Source organism: Aedes albopictus, chromosome 3, assembly GCF_035046485.1.
Source record: "Aedes albopictus strain Foshan chromosome 3, AalbF5, whole genome shotgun sequence".
Classification (NCBI taxonomy): Eukaryota; Metazoa; Arthropoda; class Insecta; order Diptera; family Culicidae; genus Aedes; species Aedes albopictus.
Genome location: NC_085138.1, coordinates 52,044,329 through 52,069,525, shown reverse-complemented (window position 1 = coordinate 52,069,525; position 25,197 = coordinate 52,044,329). Strand labels below are relative to the sequence as shown.

The window sequence follows — 25,197 nt, the reverse complement described above, 5'->3', positions numbered from 1 at the left end:
CTCGATGAAGGGTCGGGAGCAACGCTGCTGGATCAAAATCTCGCCGACGAACTACAGCTAGATGGCATCTCTAGCCCAATATGCCTTCGCTGGACGGGCGGCACCGAGCGGTGCGAGAAGGACTCGTGTAAAGTACGGCTTCAAGTCGCTGGACGATATGAAGGGGCAGAGAAGTTCACTCTAGAACAGGTGCAAACCGTTACCGAGTTGCTACTACCGCGGCAAACCCTAGACTTCACCGAACTGAAGCAAACGTACCGCTACCTAGAAGGATTGCCTATTTCGTCATACCACAATGCACGTCCTCGAATCCTGATAGGAACGAAGCATGCGCAGTTGGGCTTAACCCTCAAGAGCCGAGAGGGAAAATTTGGAGAACCAATCGCCACCAAAACGCGCCTAGGCTGGACCATTTGTGGCAATTTGGGATCCGGAGACGCACCGAGCATGTTCCACTACAGTTTCCATGTTTGTTCGTTGAACGGACAGTCCGACGATGATCTGCATCAAGCGATGAAAGACTACTTCTCGATCGACAGCCTGGGAGTTAATAGTTCGTCAAAGCCACTTCTATCGGCCGAAGATGAGCGAGCAGAGACACTGTTGAAATCTCTTACACGCTTCGCTGGCGACCGCTACGAAACCGGATTACTCTGGCGTTATGACAACGTCCGTCTGCCTGATAGCCGGCCAATGGCTCTTCGTCGTCACCGATGCCTGGAGAAACGCATGGCAAACGATGCTCACCTTGCAGGAGCCCTGCAGCAGAAGATTTCTGACTACACCGCTAAGGGTTACATCCGCAAGCTTTCTCAGAATGAAGTCGAGCAGCAATCTGCCAACGCCTGGTACTTGCCAGTCTTTCCTGTGACAAACCCAAACAAACCCGGGAAAGTCAGAATAGTGTGGGACGCAGCGGCCAAAGCTCATGGAATTTCGTTGAACTCCGTTCTTCTAAAGGGCCCTGACTTGCTGTGTTCGCTGCTTGGAATTCTACTACGTTTCCGGTTACACCCTATTGCAGTGACGGGCGATATCCGTGAGATGTTTCACCAGGTGAAGATTCGTCGAGAAGATCAGAAATACCAATGCTGCTACTGGACGGACGAAAATGGTGAGCTGATGATCTATGCCATGACGGTGATGACTTTTGGAGCATGTTGCTCCCCAAGTAGTGCGCAGTACGCCAAAAACGTCAACGCGGATCGATTCATCGGGAGCCATCCAGAGGCGTGTGAAGCCATCACCAAATCGCACTACGTCGACGACATGCTGATCAGCGTCGCCACAGAAGAAGAAGCGATCCAGATATCCAAGGATGTTCGGTACGTCCACGCGCAGGGCGGTTCCGAGATCCGCAACTGGATCAGCAATTCCAGAAGAGTTGTGGAAGCACTGCAGGAGCAGAATGGAAAAGAGGAGAAAAGTCTGGACCTGTCAACGGAGCTGGCCACCGAGAAGGTTCTAGGCATGGGATACGAAAGCTGACGCCTTCACCTATAAGGTCGGGTGGAACCGCTACGATGCGAAATTGCTGACGGGTGGCCGACGTCCTTCAAAGCGGGAGGTGCTTAGAGTGCTGATGACCATATTCGATCCGCTCGGCCTCATTTCCCACTTTCTCGCCTACCTGAAGGTCTTACTCCAAGACATTTGGCGTTCTGGCGTCGCCTGGGACGAAGAAATCGACGGTGATACCTTCAAGAAATGGCAGCTCTGGCTGAGCGTTTTACCGCAAGTGGAACAACTACAAATTCCACGATGCTTCTGGCCCAGTCACGTTATCGATACAGCGGACGATGTGCAGCTCCACACATTCGTAGACGCCGGAAAGGATGGAATGGCAGCCATGTGCTTCCTGCGGTTCGTGAAAGATGGAGCAATCCACTGCTCCCTCGTTACGGCTAAAGTAAGAGTCCCCCTAAAGCTGACGTCGATTCCACGTCTGGAGCTACAAGCGGCACTCATTGGGACACGCCTTTCGAAGACCGTGCTAGATGCGCTGTCCATTCGAGTTACTAAAAGGTTCTTCTGGAGTGATTCCAGTGACGTCCTCTACTGGATCAAGTCCGACCACCGACGCTACAGTCAATTTGTCGGTTTCCGTGTCACTGAGATCCTGGAGTCCACTGAACCCCAAGACTGGCGATACGTACCCAGCAAACTCAACGTAGCCGATGATGCGACCAAATGGGATGGCTCGCCGGATTTGTCCTCCAGAAGCAGGTGGTTCCGAGGTCCGGATTTTCTTCGGGATGGTCCTGAAAGGTGGCCGACATCTTCCGTCCGCCATGAGCCAACGAATGCCGAGCCACTGACGAGCTTGCTGGCTCACTACACCCCGCCGGAGCCGATCATCGTCGTACAAAACTTCTCCTCCTGGAAACGGTTGCAGCACGTCATGGCACGAGTACTACGCTTTGTTGCTAACTGCCGTCTCAAATCGCAACATAAGCCGAGTTACATTGGCCCTTTCACGAACGGAGAACTCCTCGCCGCTGAAGCTCGGCTGATACATATCGCACAGCAAGACGAGTACTCGCGAGAACTCCACACTCTACAAACCACTGAGCTGCTCCCCAAATCCAATGCGTTACACAAGCTCCTTCCGTGGATTGACGACCGCGGGATTATGCGAATGAGGACACGGATTGCCGCGTGTCAGTACGCAACCCAAGTAACACACATGTTATATAAAAGTTATGACAGCGCAAGTTTTGGTTGTATAGAAGTTTATTTTACGTTATTTCAACACAATGTTAGAATTACGTAATATAAACTTCTATACAACCAAAACTTGCGCTGTCGTAACTCTATTATAACATGTGTGTTGCTTGGGAACCGAGGATGCCAAAAGTCCCATCATCCTCCCAAGAAACCACCACATTACCACCCTGATAGTTCACCACTACCACAACCGATACCACCATCAGAATCACGAAACAGTGATCAACGAGCTGCGCCAAAAGTACCAGATCGCTCGTCTGCGGACATGCTACGCCCAAGTTCGCCGGAACTGCCAGCGATGCAAAAATGAACGGGCAGTGCCGAACATTCCAGTTATGGCCGATCTACCTCCCGGCCGCCTAGAAGCATTTTCAAGGCCATTCACGCACGTTGGCATCGATTACTTCGGTCCTACCGAAGTTGTTGTTGGCAGACGGCACGAGAAGCGCTGGGGAATGTTGGCGACATGCTTGACCACCCGAGCGATACATATCGAGCTCGTCAACTCACTCAGCACCGACTCTTGCATCATGGCGATCCGGAATTTCGTCGCTCGTCGTGGTCAGCCTCGAAAGATCTACAGCGATCGCGGTACAAATTTCGTCGGGGCGAACCGGGAACTCCAGAGACTTCAAACTGTGATCAACTACGACGAAATGATGCGAGAGTTTACGACTGAGGAGACCGAGTGGGTATTCAATCCTCCACTAGCACCGCACATGGGCGGTAGCTGGGAGCGGCTAATACGTACCGTAAAAAGCAATCTTATGGCAATCTGTTCTACAAAGACGCTCACAGACGAAGTCCTGCGAAATCTGCTCGCCGAGATTGAAAACGTCGTAAACTCTCGGCCTCTTACGCACGTTCCGCTAGACAACGATTCCGCCCCAGCCCTCACCCCAAACCACTTCCTGCTCGGTTCATCCTGTGGCTCGAAACCGCTGGTCAACTTGGATGACAGTGCCCGTACTCTGCAGCAGAACATGACCACTTCACAGATCCTGGCAAACAGGTATTGGAAACGTTGGGTAGCCGACTACCTTCCGGAGATCACCCGCCGATCGAAGTGGTTCCAGCCTGTAAAACCTATCGCTACTGGAGATGTCGTCATCATCGTCGATCCGAGGACACCACGGAACTGTTGGCCAAAAGAAAGGGTCATCGCAACGACACCCAGCCGAGACGGTCACACGCGATTAGCGACCGTGCAGACAACCACCGGAATCTACGAGCGTCCCACAGCAAAGTTGGCGGTTCTAGATGTCCAGCGCGTGGTGCAGTAAGCCAACCGGAAGTTGGCGTACCCTGGGGGACTGTTGGCCTATTCCATTGGGCCAGCGCGCGCATCTATCACCCTAGCCTCTACCTTGCGCGCAATCCCGCATGCAAGAACGGGGCATGACAGAACCAAATGATGTTGGAGTGACAGGTATTCGACCTGTCACCAGGTGAGTGAGTCAGGACAGAAGGAAAAAAACAAATGTAAACTGAATTCCACGATAACGTGCAAGTGCAATTTGGATTCTAAATTATACTTAAAACTTATGTTAATACTTTCTAAATTGAACTTAAACCTAGTGAAAGTTGAAACTACCTTAAAATCTACTATTTACACCCAAATTGGTAAGATTGTTTATGCTAAAAAGGGGATAAAATCCATCTAAACTATGCATACATACTAGATAACCGTAACCTAGATGGTGGTGAATCTGGCTCTCTCTGTGCTACTCCCAGAGCAACCTATACTACCAAAACCGGTAAGGCATAAATTGATAGAAGATCTTCGAAATCATAAAACTACTTACATTATATTTATTAGGACTTACCGCTAAAACTCGACCTCGAAACATCGAGAACACAAAGGGAAACTAAACGTAAGTAGGCTAAAACAATGTTGAATTCACGATTTAATTACATATATACATTTATTGAACCACCTGATAATGATATCCAGGGGTTCACAAAACAACTTTCGCGTATCACGCGATATACATATACAATGAAACTGTAACAAGAAAATGTGTAACTAGATAAGACTATTTATATTCCCATTAGGAAAATTATATTCTCCACACACGCGTGATTCACCGGAACGCGTGTTTGATTCATTTCCGTACCGGAGAATAATAATTTTGGAAATTTCCCGTTGGACCAAATCCAACAGTTATTTTTGTTATCATCTTTGTCAATTGATGAAAACCAACTGATAACAAATTCAGTTATTTATAATTTTGGTCTATAGCGATAACTTGAAAATACTAAATGATGATAAAATATGTTATCTGTTTCGGCCGATGAAACGTGAGTTTCCCTTTAATTTTATTTAAAAATATATATTAGAAAGATTTCGTTTTTTCAGTTTGTTAAGCAGCATTATTGCACGATTATTGCATCGATATTCCGACATTTGGACGTATATTTAGTTAAAATATACGGCGAAACGTCAATGCAATAATCGTTTTAGCTGCGTACCAGGCTAAATGAGCCGAAAATTTGTTGAAAAAAAATGTTCAGTTTACAACTTTTTGATGTCACCGATTAAAATTTAGGGTCACCGCTATCAACCAAAAGTTTTGGGTTACTTTCGTGTAACATAAAATAGCGATATGGTTATATCTTCGTCATTTTTGGTTGAATTTTTGTTACTTTTTTTTTTTAAATTTCTAATTTTCTTTCCTGAAATTTTTCGAGGGGTCTTAAAAAATCTAATGAGTTTCTTCTGAAATTCTTCTAAGATTTTTTTTTGAAATTTCTCCACAAATTTTTCGGGAATTCTTCAAGAATTTCCTTTGGTAACGATTCCAGGTGAAAATCTTCCATAGATTTCCTCTGTAATTCCTTCATGGAATTTCCATGGAAACTCCAGTGTACCTTCGGAAATTCCTGTACTATTTATTTTGGAAAATCATTTATGGATTCCTTCAGTATTTTCAAATATAACTTCAAAAATGACTTTCAGGGATGCTTTAGAAAATTTTCCAGGGACTTTTTCTTATAAATATCGCTTGGTATTCTCCCAAGGATGCGTTTATAAAATCTTCAAAAGATTACTTTAAAATTCAAACAAGCTTTTATATAGAAGTTTTTACAGAGATTCCTAAAGGAAGTGCTTCAGAAATGCATCTAATGTAGTCTGACCATCCATCCATGCTCCCCACGGAAACATTAATTATTGTACATGTAATAATTGTACATATTTCGGCCTGATATATTGTTTTTTTCATCACAAATGACATTATTTTCTTCATCCATTTTGGTTTTGATAATTTCATCGATTCCATCAAGTATTAAACCAGAGTTTTCTACTGAAATTCATCTAAAAAAATCCTCAAGTATACTTCGAAAAAACATTTCGTGGACCTTCTTAGAAGTTCGTCTATGAAATCTTTCAGAAATCCCTCTGTAGCTATACTCAGAAAGTCTTCCACGAGTTCCTTCAGAATTCTGATAGCAATTTCTTCAGGAAGTTATACTTCTTCATGAATTTCTCCAAAGTTTCTTTCATAAATTCTTCCAAAGGTTCCTTTGGAAAATCAGCAAGCATTGTTTATGCAATTGCTACAGATCTTCCAAAATCTTCCAAGAATTAGTTCATAAAATCTTCCACTGGTTCTTTAGGACATTCTTTCAGGATTTCTTCAGATATATCTTTTGTATTCTCTATAGAAATTTCTTCAAGTATTCTTTTTGAAAACCTTCAATTGATTTTTAAGAAATTCCTCCCAGAGATTTGTTCCGATTTTTTTTCAGATATTTTTCCAGCGACTTCTTCTAAAACTTTAGCAGGGGTTTCTGGGATAAAGCTGCCTACGGCAGAAATTCCTTGAATAAAAAAAAACAAAAAAGCAGGGATAACTCCAAAGAATCTTCCTCCAAAGATACTTTTATGACTTTCTCCACGGATTCCTACAGAAATTTATTCATAAACTTCTTTAGAAATGTGTTCAATAATTATTTTTCTTTTTTCTGAAATATGCCTTCAGGAAAAGTTTTAATGAAATTCTCTTTAAAGAATCTCAAGAGGTGCTTTTACGGATTCCAGCAAGGGTTTCCCAAAAAGTTTCTTCCGGTATTCATTAAAGTACATCTCTAAAAAAAATTTTGTTTTCTTTGTATTTCTTTAGATATGCTTGCCGGAACTCGCTCAAAATTTATTCCAGAGATTTCTACATTTGACTGGTGGTTTCTTCCTCAATTCTCCTTAACTCCATTTGAAGATTTCTCCAGAAATCTCTCAAGGCTTTCCGCTAATGATTCCTTTCAAAATTTTTCCACGAACTCCTTCAGGAATATCTCCAGTGACTTTTTCAATATTCCAAGGGCTGGGTGTTGTTTTTTTTTTTCTGCTGGAAAAATACCGAAAATCAATCTCCTAAATTCCTTCATAAAATTCCACAAGTAACCTTCCAAAAAAATTTTTATGCATTCCTCACGTAAAAAATTCAGAAATTTGTCGTAGAATTACTTAAGATTTTTATCCAAGGACTCCTTCTGGTGTTGTTTCAACTATTCCTTCAGCAATGCCACCATGCATTTGCCTGGAAATGTCTCGAAGTAATCTTTCAGCAATTTATCAAATAATTTTTGCATGAATATCTGCAAGAATTACTCTACCCAAGTAACCACGGTGCTGAAGCCTTATCGCATGCCGATATACGGTGTATTTAAATCAATCATTACTTTACATGCAAACTTAAGGTTGATTTAAAGTGGATATGGGCAATTATAGAATCAAATTACGATTATACTGGTATAATCTTAAATCGCATAATTGCAATTTTCACTTTTTATCAACCTTAAGTGTTCATGCAAAGTAATCATTGCTCTAAATACACCGTTTATCTGCATGCAATAAGGCTTCAGCACCGGTAATTACGTGGAAGTCATCGGAAGTTAGTATAGGAAGTCATCGAAACATTTTACTATGATTTTCTCCAAGGAATTCTGAAAGGTCTGTCTAGGAGCTATTCACGGAGTTACAGCAACGTTTTTCTTGAAAATGTCTCCAGCAATACCCTTGTAAATTTCTCCAAAGGTTTTCCAGAGGCTTTCCAAAGAATGGATTAATTTCAACGGTTCATGTTGGGATTATTCTATGAACACCACAAACAAGTTAATCAGTAAATTCTACTCCAAAGATATTTCCAAACATAGCTGCAGAAGTTTCTTTGGGGATTCCTTTGAGGATATCTACCAGAAATTCTCAAAGAACTCCTTCAAATCTTGACAGCATTCTTCCATTGGTTCTTTCACGGGTTATTGCCGGAGTTCGACTAATGATTTTTCTGGAATTTATTGAACCATTTCTTTATGAAAATAAACTAGGGATGTAGTACCGGTAGTACCGGTACCGAAAATACCGGTATTACCGACCATTTTTTGGTACCGAAATACCGGTACTGAGTGGTGCTTGGTACCGGTACTTTCGGTACCGTGAAATCTCTCCCAAAGTGCTGAAATCTGGTCATTAGTATAGCCAATATGCAATGGAAATAAACGAAAACATTTAAAACCAACTATTTTGAGAAACAAACATTTCATGTATGCAACCTTTCTACAAACCCAGGATATCTTAGTAGCGATTGGTTTAATGAACGTTGAATTTTGGAAAAGGATGAACTAGCTTAGAATAAAGCTTGTTAGATTAGGGGTTCTAGTTATTTCTTCAGTTTTTAGAATCCGTTGGTAGCATCATCATGTAAAGTTGTTCCTATTTCATTTCAGACTAACTATTTATTTATTTATTCCGTCAAACAATGTAGACAAGTGAACATTACATATAAACAAATTACTTAAATTAGCTTAAATTTAAATTGTTTTGGTTTCGGATTGACTTTAAGTGTTGGTTTAGTTTTTTCCGAGACATTGTAAAGTCAAGTTTGCGGTCGTATTTATGAGTTACAGTGGATCATGAAATTTTTTCGACGAAAAAAATACACCATTCTACTAAAATCCAAAATGTTGTAAGTACGGTAAAATGTGTCCTATCTATGTTTTTGTTCAATTTAGTATTTTCTGGTTAGCTCATATGACATCCCTGAAATCCGGAATTCAACTGGAAATTGTAAATTTCCTGTGCAGTAGGTTATTCTTCATTTTAGTGAAAAAAATTCCCAGTACCGGTATTTTACCGGTACTACCGGTACTGTAAGCTCCAGTACCGAAATACCGGTACTCACCAAAAGTGGTCGGTACTGCGACCCCTAAAATAAACTACGGACTTCTGCAAGATATGCTTCAATAATTTACTTGAAATTTTATTAAATATTTATGTAGGAACTTTTCCAATGATAACTGCAGAATACTCCTTCAAGTTCTTCCAATTATTCCTCAGGAATTCATCCAAATATACCTCCTGAAAATATTTCAGGAATTTCTGAAGGAATTCCAGGTGTAATTTTAAAAGAATCACAGGTGGAGTTCCCGAAGGAATCCCGGGAGAAATCCCAGATGTTATTCCTCAGAGAATTCTCCAAGAAATCTTTAGAAAAATTCTCAAAGCAATCCCAGAAGGAATTCCAGAAAGTATCCCAGGTGGAATTCCCAAAGAAATATCTAAGCAAAAAAATTACTGGAGTAATCTCAGGAAGAATTTTTGATAGAAATCCAGGAGGAGTTCTTGGATAAATCCCGTGAGGAATTCCTGAAGAAATCACAGAAGAAATTTCTGAAGATTTCTAGAAATTTCTGAGAAAATTCTAAAGGTAGGCCGGGAAGAATCCCTAAAGGAATGCCAAAAAGAATTTCAGTCACCCAACCGGGATTTCAACAACACCCCCGGGATTTCTTCTAGATTTTTCTCGGGATACTTTAAGGAATTCATCCTGATATTGTTTCAGTCTTCTCCTCCTCCTCCTCCTTCTTCTTCTTCTTTTTCTTGACGAAACCTGCTTCTCAGCTGTTCAGTGTTCTATGAGCTCTTCCACAGTTATTAGCTGAGAGCTTCCTCTACCTACAATCATTTTGCAAAGATGAAGAAAAATCTACAGAAAATCTAAAGATGTCTGTTAATGTTCCCATTTATTAGGTTTACTGGTATGAATAGTTGTTTTTCGTCCATCAAATTTGTTGAAGTTGAAACTACTATAATAGCCTTTTACCTCGTACACATCAAACAAGTCAAAACCTGACCCAAGTGAAAAACAAGACCAGAATTCAAATAAACTCATTTTAAACAAGCACCATTGTAAACGGTTGGCAAAGTTGCGACGAACACACGTTCCCACCCACCTACTAGGAAAGTTGGAAAGTCCCAGAAATGCACAACAAGTCGGAAACCATCCATTTGCCTGTGGCTGACTGTGTGTTGTTGATCATTAATATTCATGGATCGTAATTAATTTATGAAAAATGCGCGTCTCACACGATTGTGATAATTATTATAATTAATGGGTGTTTTATTTACGCACGCTTCAAATGCACACATACACACACACACACACATTGTCGACCCCGACACCACCACCAGCATCAGCACCATAACGAACATTGAAAGTTTTTCGACGGCGACGGCGACGCCCCGGGACTACGTGGTCCTCCTGGTTTCACTGTTCTCTGTGGGAAGTGTTCTGTTATTCACGTGGTGTTGTTATCGCTGATTGACTTTTTCGAAAAGCGAAAATCTGCTGCCTACTTGCGCGCACTGTTTAATAAGCAGGTGCTTCAATAAGCATGAAATAAATTATGCCATTAACGAGAAGGGAGCTTGCTGAGGTGAAATTTTTTTAATGAAATGCGTTTTTGTGAGGTACAAAAATTGTTAAGACCTCTTAAAACCTACAACACAAAGAAAACCCAGCCTTGGGCTGGAAAAATCTGTAGTAAAGAAAAAAAAATAAATAATAGTAAAAAACTATTGCAAGAATTAAAGAATAAAAAAATAAATAAAATGAATAAAAAAAATCAAAATAAAAAAAAAGAAATAAAAATAAAAAAAGGGTGTCTGTAAGTGCGGAGTGATGGGAGATCTTGGAGACAGCTTAGATCGGTGATGTAATCCATAGAACTCAATGAATGCTATACCCTTCTTGGAGCAAAACTTTACGTGAACTTCAGCCGTTTTATGGATCTAATTATTTAGACTTATTTATATCCTATTTCAACAAATATAAAAGAAAAAAGAATCTGCTCTGAATTGAATCAAATCGATAGCACGTAGTTGTTGAAAATCAAATAAATCCCTCTGAATTTAATATAGATTGGATAATTTTGACAAATTGTATAAGCCGCTTGGAAATCTATTTTATGATAGTTTTCACAAGATGAGGATTTGCGAATAGCTTTTGTTCCAACTCTAGGGTTTTCCGAGTAAAACTCAGCATGAATAAAAGATGCTCCTCTTCTAAAAGAGTAGTTCTCATTAACATGCTGACCTTTTCAATTGAATATCCCGTCCAGCTCTTGATACCCACTCTCATCAGCAGTCCGGCTGCTGAACTGAAAGTTCATCCTTCCTCTACCGGAAAAATGTTCAACAGCAAGCAGCTAGAATGCCAATTAAAAGCCAGGACAAGAGTTGTGAAAAGCGAAATTGCACGGAAAACCCTCATTCCCCTTCCCCGCTCTCACCACCCCCACACACAATTTCCCCGTGAATTGCTCTCCGCTCGTCAAATTACATCCGTTTTCGTCGAGTGCATCTCATCGTCGTCGTTTCCCATTCATTATGGATGTTGGTCACACAATTCCGGGCTTGGCTTCCCGCCTCCGCGTTCCCCAAGTTGAGCTTACCACCCACCCCCGATGATGATGATGCTGAAGTGTATACACTTCATTTGCTTTCGCTTTGATTTGTTGCCTGCTTCCGATTAACCTAGTTCCGTCACAAACGATGAGCGGGAGAAAGAGCCATCGCGCGCTCGGTTGATTTCGAGAATCCATCTTCTTGCCACAACCGATCCCGTTCACTATGCATAGGTACCTACTTCAAAGCAAGCTACCCCTGTGACACCGGTCGGTGGCGCGCCGCGCCAGCTGTGTCACCCGCCGCCGATCCAGTTCAATTTGGATGATATTGATTGTTTTTCCGTTTTTTTTTCTCTCTTCCTTCTCCGGCTCATTTTTCACAGGTGAAGCAGCCAGCCAGATACTGAACAAAGCGGAACCCCTCTTCATCACCCGGTCGGAAGCGTTCAAGTTTGCCGTCGGCGATACCATTGCCCTGCCCTGCGAAGTGTCCTCTCCCGGTAAGTATGACGTCATGCATTCACAATGACCTACGGTACACTAGGGGTAATGGAAAAGGGACCATAGCGTTTTTCAGGTACTGCTACACTCCCAAAATATAAATAAATAGGAAACGCTCATAAATAAAGTCACGCAATCATTGGCAATCAACAGTCACATAGAGATCAGCGTTGTAGATCCAGTTATACGACCACAATGTATACATTGTATATTGCTGAAGACCTGCAATGTAACCTTACAACAATCCCCACTGCTTGTCCGGTACAGAACATGTGGGTACAGGTAATGTGGGGTTAAAAATCGTCTTCAAAAAAAAAAAAATTAAAACCAGAGCTGCTCTTTCCACGACCTAAACAACATTCCCATGGTCGCCAAACCCTTCGTCGTTCTGAAACCACCGAGAAGCATTACTTCCGAGAGGGACTAGTGCACATCGCACCCTTAAGGTTAGCTGCGTAGCCTGCAGCAACGAACATCGATGACTCGATTTGGGGAGTTCAGCAAGGTAGTATGCTGGATCGGATGGAACCTTACGAGACTCCTGCGGTTAAGTGAAAGCACTTCCAACCCACATCCCGGGTCGTAAACTAGTACTCGATTCTGGAAGTAGCTTCCGAGAATCTTGTACAGGTACCAAGGTATCCCCAGACGCAAGAGCGCATCGGCAATAGTCGGCTAACTAGCGCTATTGAACACGCGTCCTTACATCCAGTCACTACTGCACAGTAGCGAATCCCCCTTCTCTTACGGTGGACCACTATCCCGGCAGTTTTTGTAACCGACAGAATAGAGTCTCCGGTCGACCTCCCCTTGCAGAAGCCGAAACGGTCGCTCAAGAGACAATTTAAACCCTCAGTGTGCCTCAACATGCTATTGAGGGTGATCTTTTCAAGTACCTTCCCCGCCGTGTTGATTAAGCATGTTGGTCTATATGCCGACGGGACTCCGGGTAGTATCCTCGCCTTTGGCCAGCCGCTTCAAAACCTCTGGGAAAACTCCCACGTCCAGGCACTTCTGCATGGCAGACCTGAACATCTCAGGAGCCCCAATAGCTATTTTTAAGTCCATGTCCGTCCGAACCTGGGGCCTTACCTACGCAAAGGGACTTTGCTATCCGGAAGTTCCAGATCGGTGACACTCTCCTCATCGCCAGCCACAGTCTCCAGCTGTCCTATGAAAGAAGGCCAAGAACTACGGTCATGACGTGGAAACAGCCCTTCGATGATACTCTCTAATATATCTGGAGACTGCTCTGTAGAAGCCATTACATCTCTCGTCTTGGCCATCACGATCTTGTAGGCATCATGTTTCCAGCTCATTATTATTTGAACCGAGTAGGTTTCGCTCACGGCGCAGTGCCTCCCTAAATACATCATCGTTTTAGTATGATGTCTTCCACCTACGAAGGTTTGGGCTTGGCCTCTTCCCGCTGCCTGCTGTCGTTGTAGTCAATACTGTAGTGAACCGCCAGGTGATCGCTGTGAGTGTAGCCATCATCTACTCTCCAAACTTCTTGTAAAGTCCTGGCCTTCAAAAGGTCAATAATCGACGCCACTCGGTTACGACTAAAGTTTCTCTTGGTACCGACATTAGACAGATCGACATCTAGCATGACCAGTGTCTCTAGCGGTTCTACCCCATTACCCCGAATGCCACTACCCCGAACGCCATTACCCCGAATGCCACTACCCCGAAAGCCATTACCCCGAATAGGCCATTACCCCAAAAGCCGTTACCCCGAATGGGCCATTACCCCGAACGCCACTACCCCGAATGGGCCACTACCCCGAACGCCATTACCTCGAAAGCATATTTTTAGATGGGTTATTCTGATGATGGGTATTTTATATTTTTATTAATTTAATAACATTACTGACAGCTTCAATACCAGAAGATATCATTGTAAAGAATAACCTTAAAACAAAATAATGGAATAATACGTATTAGAGATGATCTTGTATGAGATAGAGCTGTCAGCAAAGGTCCTTCAAATACTGGCTATCGATATTGGCTCATCAGGCCGAAAAGACATTTGGCCAAAGTATCACTAATAAGTCTAATGATCATTAGGCGAGATCAAATAAAACAAATTGCAAAATAGGCCCGGAAAGAACATTTTATAGTTAGAAAAAGGAAAAGAGTAGGAATAGACGATTTGGCAATAAAACTCTATAACAGTGTAACTTAAAAAAACATTCCTTATATGTGAAAAATGTGTTTGATAGGTACGCCGCCAATAAGGTCTGCAAGGATATTGTGGTAGAGTCTCGATGAATATTCGTGCACACTTCGCGCGCACCCGATTGTTCTCGTCTTATCCACTTTGTTGCGCATTCCTTTAGTCTCTCTGTTACCATGCACGCGTGCAGTTCATAGTCCTCCGCAGCGCGTGTGATATTAATCTTGATCTTATTAGGTCGTTACCACAAAATGGCGACGAGGATATAGAATCCTTGTGATGTGCAACATTATTAAGTGAAAAAAATAGAAGCGAAAATAAGAAAGAAATGGTGTGAAGATGTGCTTGCGTGGGGGAATGCAGGAAAAGTGAGCAATGTGATGCTCTGGCGTGATTAATCTAAATGTGATAATTTGAAAGGAGGAAAGTGTTCCTTTGAAAAAAATAGTTATCAAATACGTGTGAACGGCTTGCAGTTGATGTATGTTATGCAAACCAAACGGCCCGCCATGCGAAGGGAATGATTACATCGGCACAGTAATTTTTGCATCCGTTTCATTGTGCATTGTTTAAGTTGGTGCTGACGGTGAAACTATCAGCCGTTCAAGGTCACGCTATTGAATGAGCGCGAGAAAGCAGGTATGTCGTTCGATTCTTTTGTTGTGTCCTTGAGGGAGAAAGCTTGTTGCTCATGTGCAAATATTATGTAAAGTGCGTGAATAGTGTAGCGCAAGTATGACACTTCTGCGGCATATTGCTTCTGCAAATGCTCAGTCAATGCATTTAATGAGTCGTAGGCAAGTTTAAATACATTTTGATTTGCTTTGAAAAGTTGGGGTGAATTATTGAATAAAAAATCATTTAGAAAAGCATGTTGAGGTTCATTATAAATCCATTAATCGGTTTTGGGTTGGATCTTTGTCTATTATTAATTAATGATGTTATCCGCAAATATGGGATCGCTGCGTTCAATGCGTTGGACTGACATACAAAAAAAGCCTAACCGTGGTATACACAAATAACATTTGTGAATTACCAGTATTCATGGTGAGTCTATTCATTACAATGTGCAGCAGATTTTAACAAATGCAAACTATCGCATAACTTACGTGGTGCATCGTCTCGAACAAAATATCTAACAGAAGCCCGGTGCCTGCGTTTCCGGAAACATAGTCATGCCTAATGTGCTTCGATTTATGAAAAAGTAACAAAAGTGTACTGGTGCGATACGATGTAAAGTTATACCGCAGATAACAAATGTTTGTCGAAGAGCAAAACTTAACTCAAAACCTGTGTAATAATTGTAAAAACCATATACGTTGCTTAGTTCTGCCACTAGTTCTGCCATCTACCAATTGCAAGAAGTAATTGCTATCTATTAGAGGTTGTTTCCGTTTGTCATTTGCACGCAAACGATGTGAATACGTTCGCTGCGCCATCTCTGAACAGTTGCTAGATAGGTTTTCTTATTGAAATGACGATAGAAAGGGTGTACACACGTATGTTAGCATGAATGTCTGTTATCTGTGGTTATCTACATCTCTACTAACTTCCCATCGTTTGCCTTTTTAACGGATCATTCAAATATTCTGTAGTTCGCAAATCGCTCGCTCATGGCGCTCGCATAGTTTTTACTCCTGTTTGACGTTTGCTAACTACCGCCATCTACTCAGTGGGTTTGCGAACTACAGCGTTATTAGCATTGGGCGATTATGTTTTCATGACGATGATTTTTATTGCATTTTGTTCCAAGTGATACGTCTGTTTGTCTGTGCTTGATTTATCGATTTATTTATATTAAAAAAAAATGTGTAGTGACTTTCAAGTATCTGGCCTTATTCCAAAGTGGCACTACATACGCTCATGATGATGTAATTTAAAAGGAGACGTATAAAATTAAAGTTTTCGCGTCAAAGCAATGCTATATATCATGAGATTTTGATACATGGTTGTGTAGCAATAGACAACTATTGGTTTATATTAAACGGTACTTGTGAGTAAATGCGTTAAACATACAGTTTAGGAAAAAACGGAAAATGGATTTTGAACCGTAAGCATAATTGTAAAAAAAAAGGCTTTGCAAAATAAAGAACGCTGAAAAGATTTTCTCTCTCTCTCTCTCTAGCTCAGACCTTTTAACCCATAAAGCTGAAAAGGTTTGATGTTGCAGTTTTTAGCTACTCATGATTTCAATAAACGGATCTCAGCCACACTATTTTAAAGAGGAAAATAAGTGTGAGTAATCTTGGAGGATTAACTATTACATGCCATAGTTAATTGGAAGATAGTGCTTATTCCTTCGTGCTGTTGTATATTGTACAGTACGTTGAAAAAACCTCACCTATTAGCATTAGCGTGGTGCTGACAGTGGTGATCGACTGTGCGACTGACGGAAGGTAAAATGATGCGAGGGCGTTTGCACTTGAATGATGCGAAAGTATTTTCATAAATTCGCGCTCTTGGATGATGCGATAGTATTAGGTATTAAATGTTGTGAGAAAGTGATCTCATGAGTTATCGCTCTTGGATGCTGCGAGGATGTTTGTTCTTAAATAATGCGAGAATGTGATTTCATGAACTTGGCTCTTAAATGATGCAAGACTATTCTCCTAAATGATCGCTCTTGGATGATGCGATAGTGTTCGATTCCGAATGATAAGAAAAGATAATCTCATGAGTAACCGCTTTTAGATGATGCAAGTAGGAATGCTCTTAAATGATGCGAAAATTGTGCGAGAGTTTAATCACGTGGATCATTGCTCTTAAATGATGCGAAAATATTCTCATAAATGATCGCTCTTGGATGATGCGATGGTGTTCACTCTTGATGCGAGAATATGATCTCATGAATACTCGCTCTTGGATGATGCGACAGTCATAGCTCTTAAATGATGCGAACATATTTTCATAAATAATCGCTCTTGGATGATGCGGTAGTGATTGCTCTTAAATGATGCAAGATTGTGAATTCATAAGTTATCGCTCTTAAATATTGCGAAAATGTGCCAGTAAATTATTGCTCATGGACGATGCGAGAGTGCTCACCCCGTAATGTTGCTATAATATAGTCTCATGCATTATCGCTCTTCAATGATGCGATGTTATGATCTGATGAGCTACCAGTTCCAGATTATGCGAGAATCAGTACTGTTGGATTAATGGATGTGGTAGTGTCAATTAAAAAATGATTGTGCTAAAACCCTCAAAACCTAAAAGACTGCTGGATTGACGGTTTTTGGGTCATGCGAGTAAACGTGTTCAACTTCATCAAAAACAAATATCATTATATTCATTGAAACGAATCAATGAAAAGTTTCTCGTTCTTGGGAGATACGAAAAGTTTACTCATCGCTCTTAAATGTTGTATGTGTTGCAGTATTGATACATAAAAAAAATTAAAGGCTAAAAAGTTTATCATGATCGGAGTTTGTATTCTTTAGAATAAAAAAAAGGATCCTGAAATAAATGTATAAGCACTTCATAGCTCTTCTTTCACTGGTACCGTGAAACAGAAGACAAGGTGCCAACTTCAGCCAGGAAGTCGCACACATTTAATATTTACTAACACAAGAAAACAGGTAACACACATAACACCCAGTGGCCGTTTGAAGGAAAATTGTCCGCTACTGGAGCGGGAATCGATCCCACACTTCGAGGTCTTCTGTATGTCTCGACGACTAACGTTGCTAACTGTGCGACGACGAAGCCTTCTTTAACTTTAACAAATACCAATATCAATGGTAAAGTGTCGTTAATAAGGGGCTGTCCATTAATTACGTAAGGCTTTATAGGGGGAGGGGGGGTATGAGAAATCTTACGCGCCATACAAAATTGTTTGGGTTGTCATACAAAAAATCTTACAAGGGGGGGAGGGGGTGTCGAAAAATCGTATAAATTCCCTTACGTAATTAATGGACAGCCCCTAAAGTATTATTATAAAAATAAGAATGGTCATGGAAAGGGATCAACCTTCACCCATTATCAAGACAACTGTAGTTTATCGGATGTTTAATTTTTGAGAAAAAAAATTGTCATCAATAGAAATACGAAAGCAGCTAACGGGCCGTTATTGGAGTGGAAATACATTTCCCTTTATGTAAGTTTCCCTTAGCATAATAATTATAAGGTTTAGAAAACAAGTTATAAGTGTAACAACACCTGTAAAGATTTATAACACAATTTTATTCGGAAATAAAATTGTTATACGAAAGTCAATTGCTGAGAAATATGTATTCAGTTCCAGATAAGTGACTATTCTGCGATAAATAACGTTAATAATCAACGAAATAAATCAAAATAAATCCGATCAGTCGAAAAAATGATATTACTAATTTGTATCTGTAGATCAGGAATAATATTATGAAATTTGAAATTAAATCAAAAGGTGAAACTGTGCAATATTTATTTAGCTCGAAATAACAGGTTTTTGGTCATAAGTCGAGACTATTGATAATAACATATCCTCTAGGACATCATCATAAACAATTAAAACAATTATTTTTTTGTGGTTACGATACTCGTTTATCATGAGAAAAATATAGCAACATGACCCGTGATGTTCTTTGGGGTGGATTGTGTTCTTAAACTATTGCAGAATAGTTCACCGACGAGGGTAGTAAGTACATATAATTGATGATATCGAACTTTTGATCTAGTGTGTCTCAGAATCAAAAATCCAGATGTTCAACACATTTGAAATTTTGTATTGAAAAGCAACTCCATATTGTTTAGGTAATACATATCTAGCTGTCATCTGAGGATAGGCCTTTTACTATATTGCATGGTGATCGTGAAATTCGGAATTAGTTTCGTACTGTAATTTGGAAAGCGATCTTTAATGAATTTGCTGCTGTTCAACATAACATATTTGATGTCATTTATATTGGACCTTAGATTCATTGAGGCTGACATCGATAAGTCCGCTACATAACTAAAATGTTGTCTACTGAGAGATATTTTAGACCTCAGATTACAATTTATGCTTTTACCTCCATTATAGTGCAACTAAGTATTTGTATAAAACCTCTGATTGGGAGTTTATATTCATTTCATTGAACGTCGTCAAAAAAAAAAAACAAAATACTTTGAAGATCTAGAATATTGTTACTTTTAATAACTAAAAGATCTGAAATAAAGTTTAGGATAAACTTGTTAGAATCCCAAAATGGCCACCACAATGGACGACTTCGGCATCTACTCAATATTTGAAATTTGTGCGTCACAAGTTCTGATGCACTGTTGAAGTGGAATTTCAAGACGTTTGTCCTCAATAGTTTTGCTTCATCTAAATTTACACAAACCAAACAGTCAGAATTTGATTGTGTTTTTAATTATGGTATCCCAGAAAATATACGATAAATTATAAAATTTAGATGCTTAGAATTAAAGAATAAGGGAAGGATATAGTCATGTCTTTATGCGACGTTGAATGAATTGTCATGTAAGCATATAAACTTTAATATGATAGGGTTGTCACCAGATAAAATGAACATGCGTGCAGAATATATTCATAAGGGTATAAAGCTACACCATGAAGTAAACTGATACCGACTGCGTTCTTATATTGAAAAGTTTACCGATATGTGAGGTGTTGTGAACAGTAAACAGTTTAAACATGTTTTCATTAGTTGGCAAATAAAGTTTCAGTTGAATGCTAATTAAATCCTTGAAAATCGTTAGGCTAAACTTTGGAGTAAAAAAAAAGCTTCAAATTTAAACTTTTCTATAATTAACTTTTTATAGGGAAAAGGGGATGTGGTAGAGTCTCGATGAATATTCGTACACACTTCGCGCGCACCCGATTGTTCTCGTCTTATCCACTTTGTTGCGCATTCCTTTAGTCTCTCTGTTACCATGCACGCGTGCAGTTCATAGTCCTCCGCAGCGCGTGTGATATTAATCTTGATCTTATTAGGTCGTTACCACAGATATAACTAGAAAGAACAGCATATAAATTAAAGAAGAGCAAATCTCCTATGGGACCATTCATAAACTACGTAGACCGAATTTTGGTCACCTCGGTCCTCTCCCCCTCCTCATCGTAGAATTTTAAAAGACAATTACACCGTCTTCGGCCAGAGGCCGCATAGACTGTACATTACTAACATTAGACAATGGACAACACGTATAACACTCAGTGGCCCAGTGGAGTATTTTCTGTTTTGACGAAAAGTTTTCCTCGACCGGAGCGGGAATCGAACCCACACTCCGAGGCATGCGAGATACCTAAACGACTAACGCCGCTAACCGCTCGGCCACGAAGTCCACGATTTGTTCATACAAAAATTTGTAAATTTGTTAGACCCTCTCCTACTTACATAGTTTATGCACGGCCCCTATAGATAAATCTGCAAAGGGCAACATGGCTACCAAACAACTCTGTAACAATATAAGTCGAAAGAACAGCCCAACTTTAAAAGAAGGAAAAACACCAGATGGAATTAATAAAGATATATCGCCAATCAACCCGGTAACGACGTTACTTGAAAGAACAGCCTATAAATTGAAGAAGGGCAAATCTCATATACAGTAAGCAGCTTTCACTCCCAGTAAACTATATAAGTGCAGCTAAAAGAACAGCCTTTCATGAAAAGAAAAGCTACAGTTTAGTCGCCAGAAGAAAAAAATAGTTAATTTGGTCCAACGATGCTGGATCTACCTTGCTAAGTGAACTGAACTGAATATCTGAAATCCAGTCCAGTACTACAATCTTGAAAAAAATATTCAGAAAACAATTTTAGGACTTGATGTTCTGGAAACTGATCATCCAAATCAAAAGAAAACTAGTTGCCAGTTTGGCCGCAAATCAATTCTGAAATATTTTACTTGAAGGAACAGCCTATTATTTAAAGAAGAACAAATCCGCTATGGAGTTAGTTATTCGTCTGCAAATAAACTACGTAACACTCAAACTCGAAAGAACAGCTTCTGATAAAAAGAAGGAAACATTTCTATAAAGAAATTAACAGTTTGACTACCAAACAGCTCTGCAATAGTACACGGTTCGAAACTGCAAACTCAAAAGAACAGCCTATTTTTAAAAGAAGGCAAATATTTAAAGAAGTGTAGTTTGATAACAGCACAATCATTTGCCACCAGTTTACAATCGTGCTTGAGGCCAACCAACTTTAAAAAGAAGGGAAAATGTCAGTTTGAAATACTTTGTAGTTTTTATAGCCATAGCTATAAGTTCAAAAGAGCAGCTAGTTTAAGTTTTATTTTTATTGCGTTTGCTGCTTTCGTTTTCACGAACCTTACTTTTGCATGAAGCACAACATACGGAAACCTAAGGGAAACGGAACCTATCTGAAACAATGTGCTCCCATTGTCATGCTATCTAAAACGATGTAAATAAAAGCTATTTGATTTGTTTTTTATTTTTATATTTTTTTACTCGTTATAAAAAGAAAACGGGAAAAAATCGGTACCTAAATCGTCTGTTTAAGAATAGAATTAACATAGGGGCATAGGATGGAGAGAGTATTCATACCTACACTAGTTACTGATTACCCTTTTCTAACTTATAACCACCTTCATCAACTTCTAATCGGTCACCACTTTTTTCGTGACCTCCTGAACGATTCGTGGTAATGGCCCTTTCGGGGTAATGGCTTTCGGCGAAATGGCTTTCGGGGTAATGACCCATTCGGGGTAATGGCTTTCGGGGTAGTGGCCTATTCGGGGTAATGGCATTCGGGGTAGTGGCGTTCGGGGTAATGGGGTGGAGCCGTCTCTAGCAGGATCTGACCCCTTTGGTTCGTGTAATGGCTTCCCCATTCCTCCACCCAGGCATTGAAGTCACTCGCTATTACCACCGGCCTTCGCCCTGTCAGCACGGTCCAGCATCTACGTAAACAGATCGATCGACCATCGCGGAAGCACATAGCTGCTACAAAAAATACTCTGTTTACTTTAGCGATTACGAAGCCCTCTTAGGGCTCCTGGACGGTGTATTTACTCGTCGTCCATATCGCCTCAGATTTTTAATTACCATTAGGGTTCATTCAAATATTATGTAACGAAAAATAGACGCGTAACAAAATTTGTATGGGTAGTTTTGAAATTTTGTATGAACCCTTACCAACGGCAACTCGGTTTAAGTCTGCTATGAAGGCGATATCCGTCCCCAACTCAGAAACCGTCTGACAAAGCAGTTGCTGAGCTGCGTCACAGTTCAGGTTGGGGTTCAGCTACGTTACCTGCACTTTAATTTGTTCACTGAAGCTTTCTTGAAGGTTGGACACCTTTGACCACCCGTTGGATGCCTGTTGTTCACGGATTTCCCGGTACAAATCAGACAAATGGGTGGACTCGTGCAGCCTTGTGCCTTATGGCCTTCGGCGCCGCATCTCCTACGCAGTTTGCTACTATCCCTTGCAGTCCCTTGACTTGGGTCGTGGTTTCAGACACCAGAATCAAACCTCCGGTGCTCGTGTAAGGTCAGATGACATACACAACAGCCTTCCTTGATCCTCCCTATTATCAAGGCTACCTGTGTCCCTGTCGGGCCCTTCCGTAGCCGTGACGCGCTCTTCCGCTTCGGTGACCTCGTCTAGGTTTTTCACCTTCAGAGTTGCCTCTGCTGTAAAAGCCCCCACCTCTACCCCTTCGCCAAGGACCCCTTCCGTCAAGCTTTTGTAGGCGGCGTCCTTGCGTTCCTTGTCGCGCTTCAGCTCTAGGATCATTTCACCCGTACGGGTACGTCTGATACTGCGTGATCCATAATCCTGCTTCCCAAGTAACACACTTGTCACAGAAGAGGCGCAGGTTTTTGTTGCGCAGAAGTCACTGTGACTTACTTCCAGCAAGTTAGTGACTCTTCTGTGACAAGTGTGTTACTTGGGTTGGCATCGTCTTTCGACTTACGAAGTCGCAACAGGGCCGTTTTCAGGTCCTTACTAATGTTCGACATCGCTGCTCAGCCACCTTGATCGCGAACAGCCCTTCTCGCTTTTGGTTGATGGTGCCTCAGAAGGCGTTTCTCTTGGATTTCTAAGATTTTTCGGATTCATTGTAGCTGATCTAATCATTTGATCGTTACACCGAAGCCACAGCGTCGTAACTGGGAAACTCGTTTGCACTGATCGAAAAAATCACTTCAGCGTTAGGGTAGACAGTAGGGTAGAGGGTAGCATTGAAGGTAGGGTAGAGGTTTGCTTGCCACATGCGGGGAGGACACAACTCCGGATAATTTGTCCCAGAGGATGTGTAGGGATGAGGATAGCTGGAACGCCGTTTCAACGGCTATCACTCATATCGTCTGGGAGCTACATAGGAGGTGGCGCGTGAACTCAGAGAATGGCTAGTTCATATGCGGTACCAGAGGTGGTCCAGGGGTTCGGAGTCGGCTTCGTAATTCATACCGGTGCCCTGCGGTCGAGATCGACCCTTATAGCGATTAAGTGGCCGCGGAGAGTAAGTCCCGGTAGCGGTGCTGTCGTGGCGTCGGTCTACTGGGTTGGATCCGAGCCGCGGTTGGAAAGGGGTCACCGGCAAGGGCATTCCTGTTAGGGTGTCTGTTGAGCAGGTTTTCCCTCCTATGGTTTAGAAGGATAAAAAGAGGGTTGGGGTAGGGGTTATGGTTGTGGGTTAGGTTAGAGAGTTAGGCAGAGGATAGCATGAAGATATAGGATAGAGTAGAGGTGGCTAAGGTAGAGGCTGGGTATATATATGGTAGGGTGGACGGTAGGATGGAGGGTTATGCAGAGGGTATGATAAAGGTTTTGAACAGATGGTGGCAGATAAAGTGGAAAATAAGGTAGAAGAGGGTAGGGTAGAGGATAAGGTGGACGGTACGATCAAGAGTTAGGATACAGTTTGAGTAGACGGTTTGGATAGTGGCCATGGAAGATGGTACGGGGAATGGTACAGTGGATACCCTAGCATCCACAGCAAAAAAATATATAAAAATTACATCCGACGTAAACAAAATTATTACATATATAAATTTATATTTCATTTCACTGAATTTTACACTACATAATTTATTGTATGCAATGCAAATGTAAACTTCATACTAAGAGCATGCTGGTAATCTTTATACTGAAAATGTATGCAATATGGAAGGTTCCATTTGTAACGAGTTCAAGCAACATTTTTTAAATGAATCATTTCATTTTCTCAAGATACCATCAGCTGTTCTTTCCGGGGTTTATTCAAGGATTCCTCTCGAGATTCTTCCCAGGTTTCCTCTCGGAATTCCTCTAGATGTTCCTTCCGGACTTTCAGTAGGGATTCCTTCTGAGATCCCGTCAGGGGCTTCTGTAGGTAGAGGGCTCTTTTAGGATTCCTTCCAAGATTTTATAAAAGATACCTTTAAAGATTCCTGCAGGGATTCCTACAGAATTGGAATATAAAAGAACATAGATTTCCAAGATTTCTGCTGGTCATTCTGGGACGGATGCTATTAGTTACTTGTGCAGGAATTCTTTTAAAGAGATTTCTTCAATACCTAATACCTTCTGAAATCTCTTCTATGATTCTTCCAATAATAACTGCTTAGTTTTCACCCGGGATTTCTATCGTGATTCTTCAAAGGATTCGATCAGACGTTATCTTCGGTATTTTCCCAGGAATAACTTCAGGAATTTCTACTAGGATTGCTTTAGAAAATCCTGAAAGGATTCATGCAGGTATTCTTGCCAGAATTCCTTCGGGGATTCCAGCTGGGATTAGTTTACGGTTCTCTTTTTCTTCTTCCTGGTATTTTTTCAATGATTTCTGCCGATATAAATTCAGAGAATCCTTGTGGAATTCTTGCAGGTATACGTGCCGGGATTTTTGGTAGTATTTCTTGAAAGATTCTTCCTGGATTTAGTAGGGGTTTTCTCTCGGGATTCCCCCGGGATCTATCTAGTAATTCCTCCAGGGATTCCTTCTTTGGTTATTTCAGTGACTCCTGTCGAGCTTCCAGCCGAGATTCTTTTCGAGATATCTCCTGGATTTCTTCTGGTATTTCTACCGGGACGGGATTTAATTGGTAGTTTCTCCAAAGTTCCCACCCAGATATAAACCCTAGAGTTATCTAACAATAAGAAATAGATGGATATAAGGAGAGACAATTGGGAATGCAGTGCATTTCTACATCGTCAAATAGAAAATATTTT

General features: G+C 41.1%; 1 protein-coding gene across 2 annotated transcripts in view; it reads left to right on the top strand.

Moving 5' to 3' along the window:
* The window catches only part of LOC109398757 (neural cell adhesion molecule 2), a 642,607-nt gene that overhangs the window by 389,853 nt on the left and 227,557 nt on the right, over positions 1–25,197 (top strand). For both annotated transcript variants that reach the window (XM_029870566.2, XM_029870573.2), the window contains exon 4: positions 11,796–11,912. In XM_029870566.2, coding sequence (XP_029726426.1) covers positions 11,796–11,912 — 117 coding nt within the window. The remainder of the gene's footprint in view (positions 1–11,795; positions 11,913–25,197) is intronic.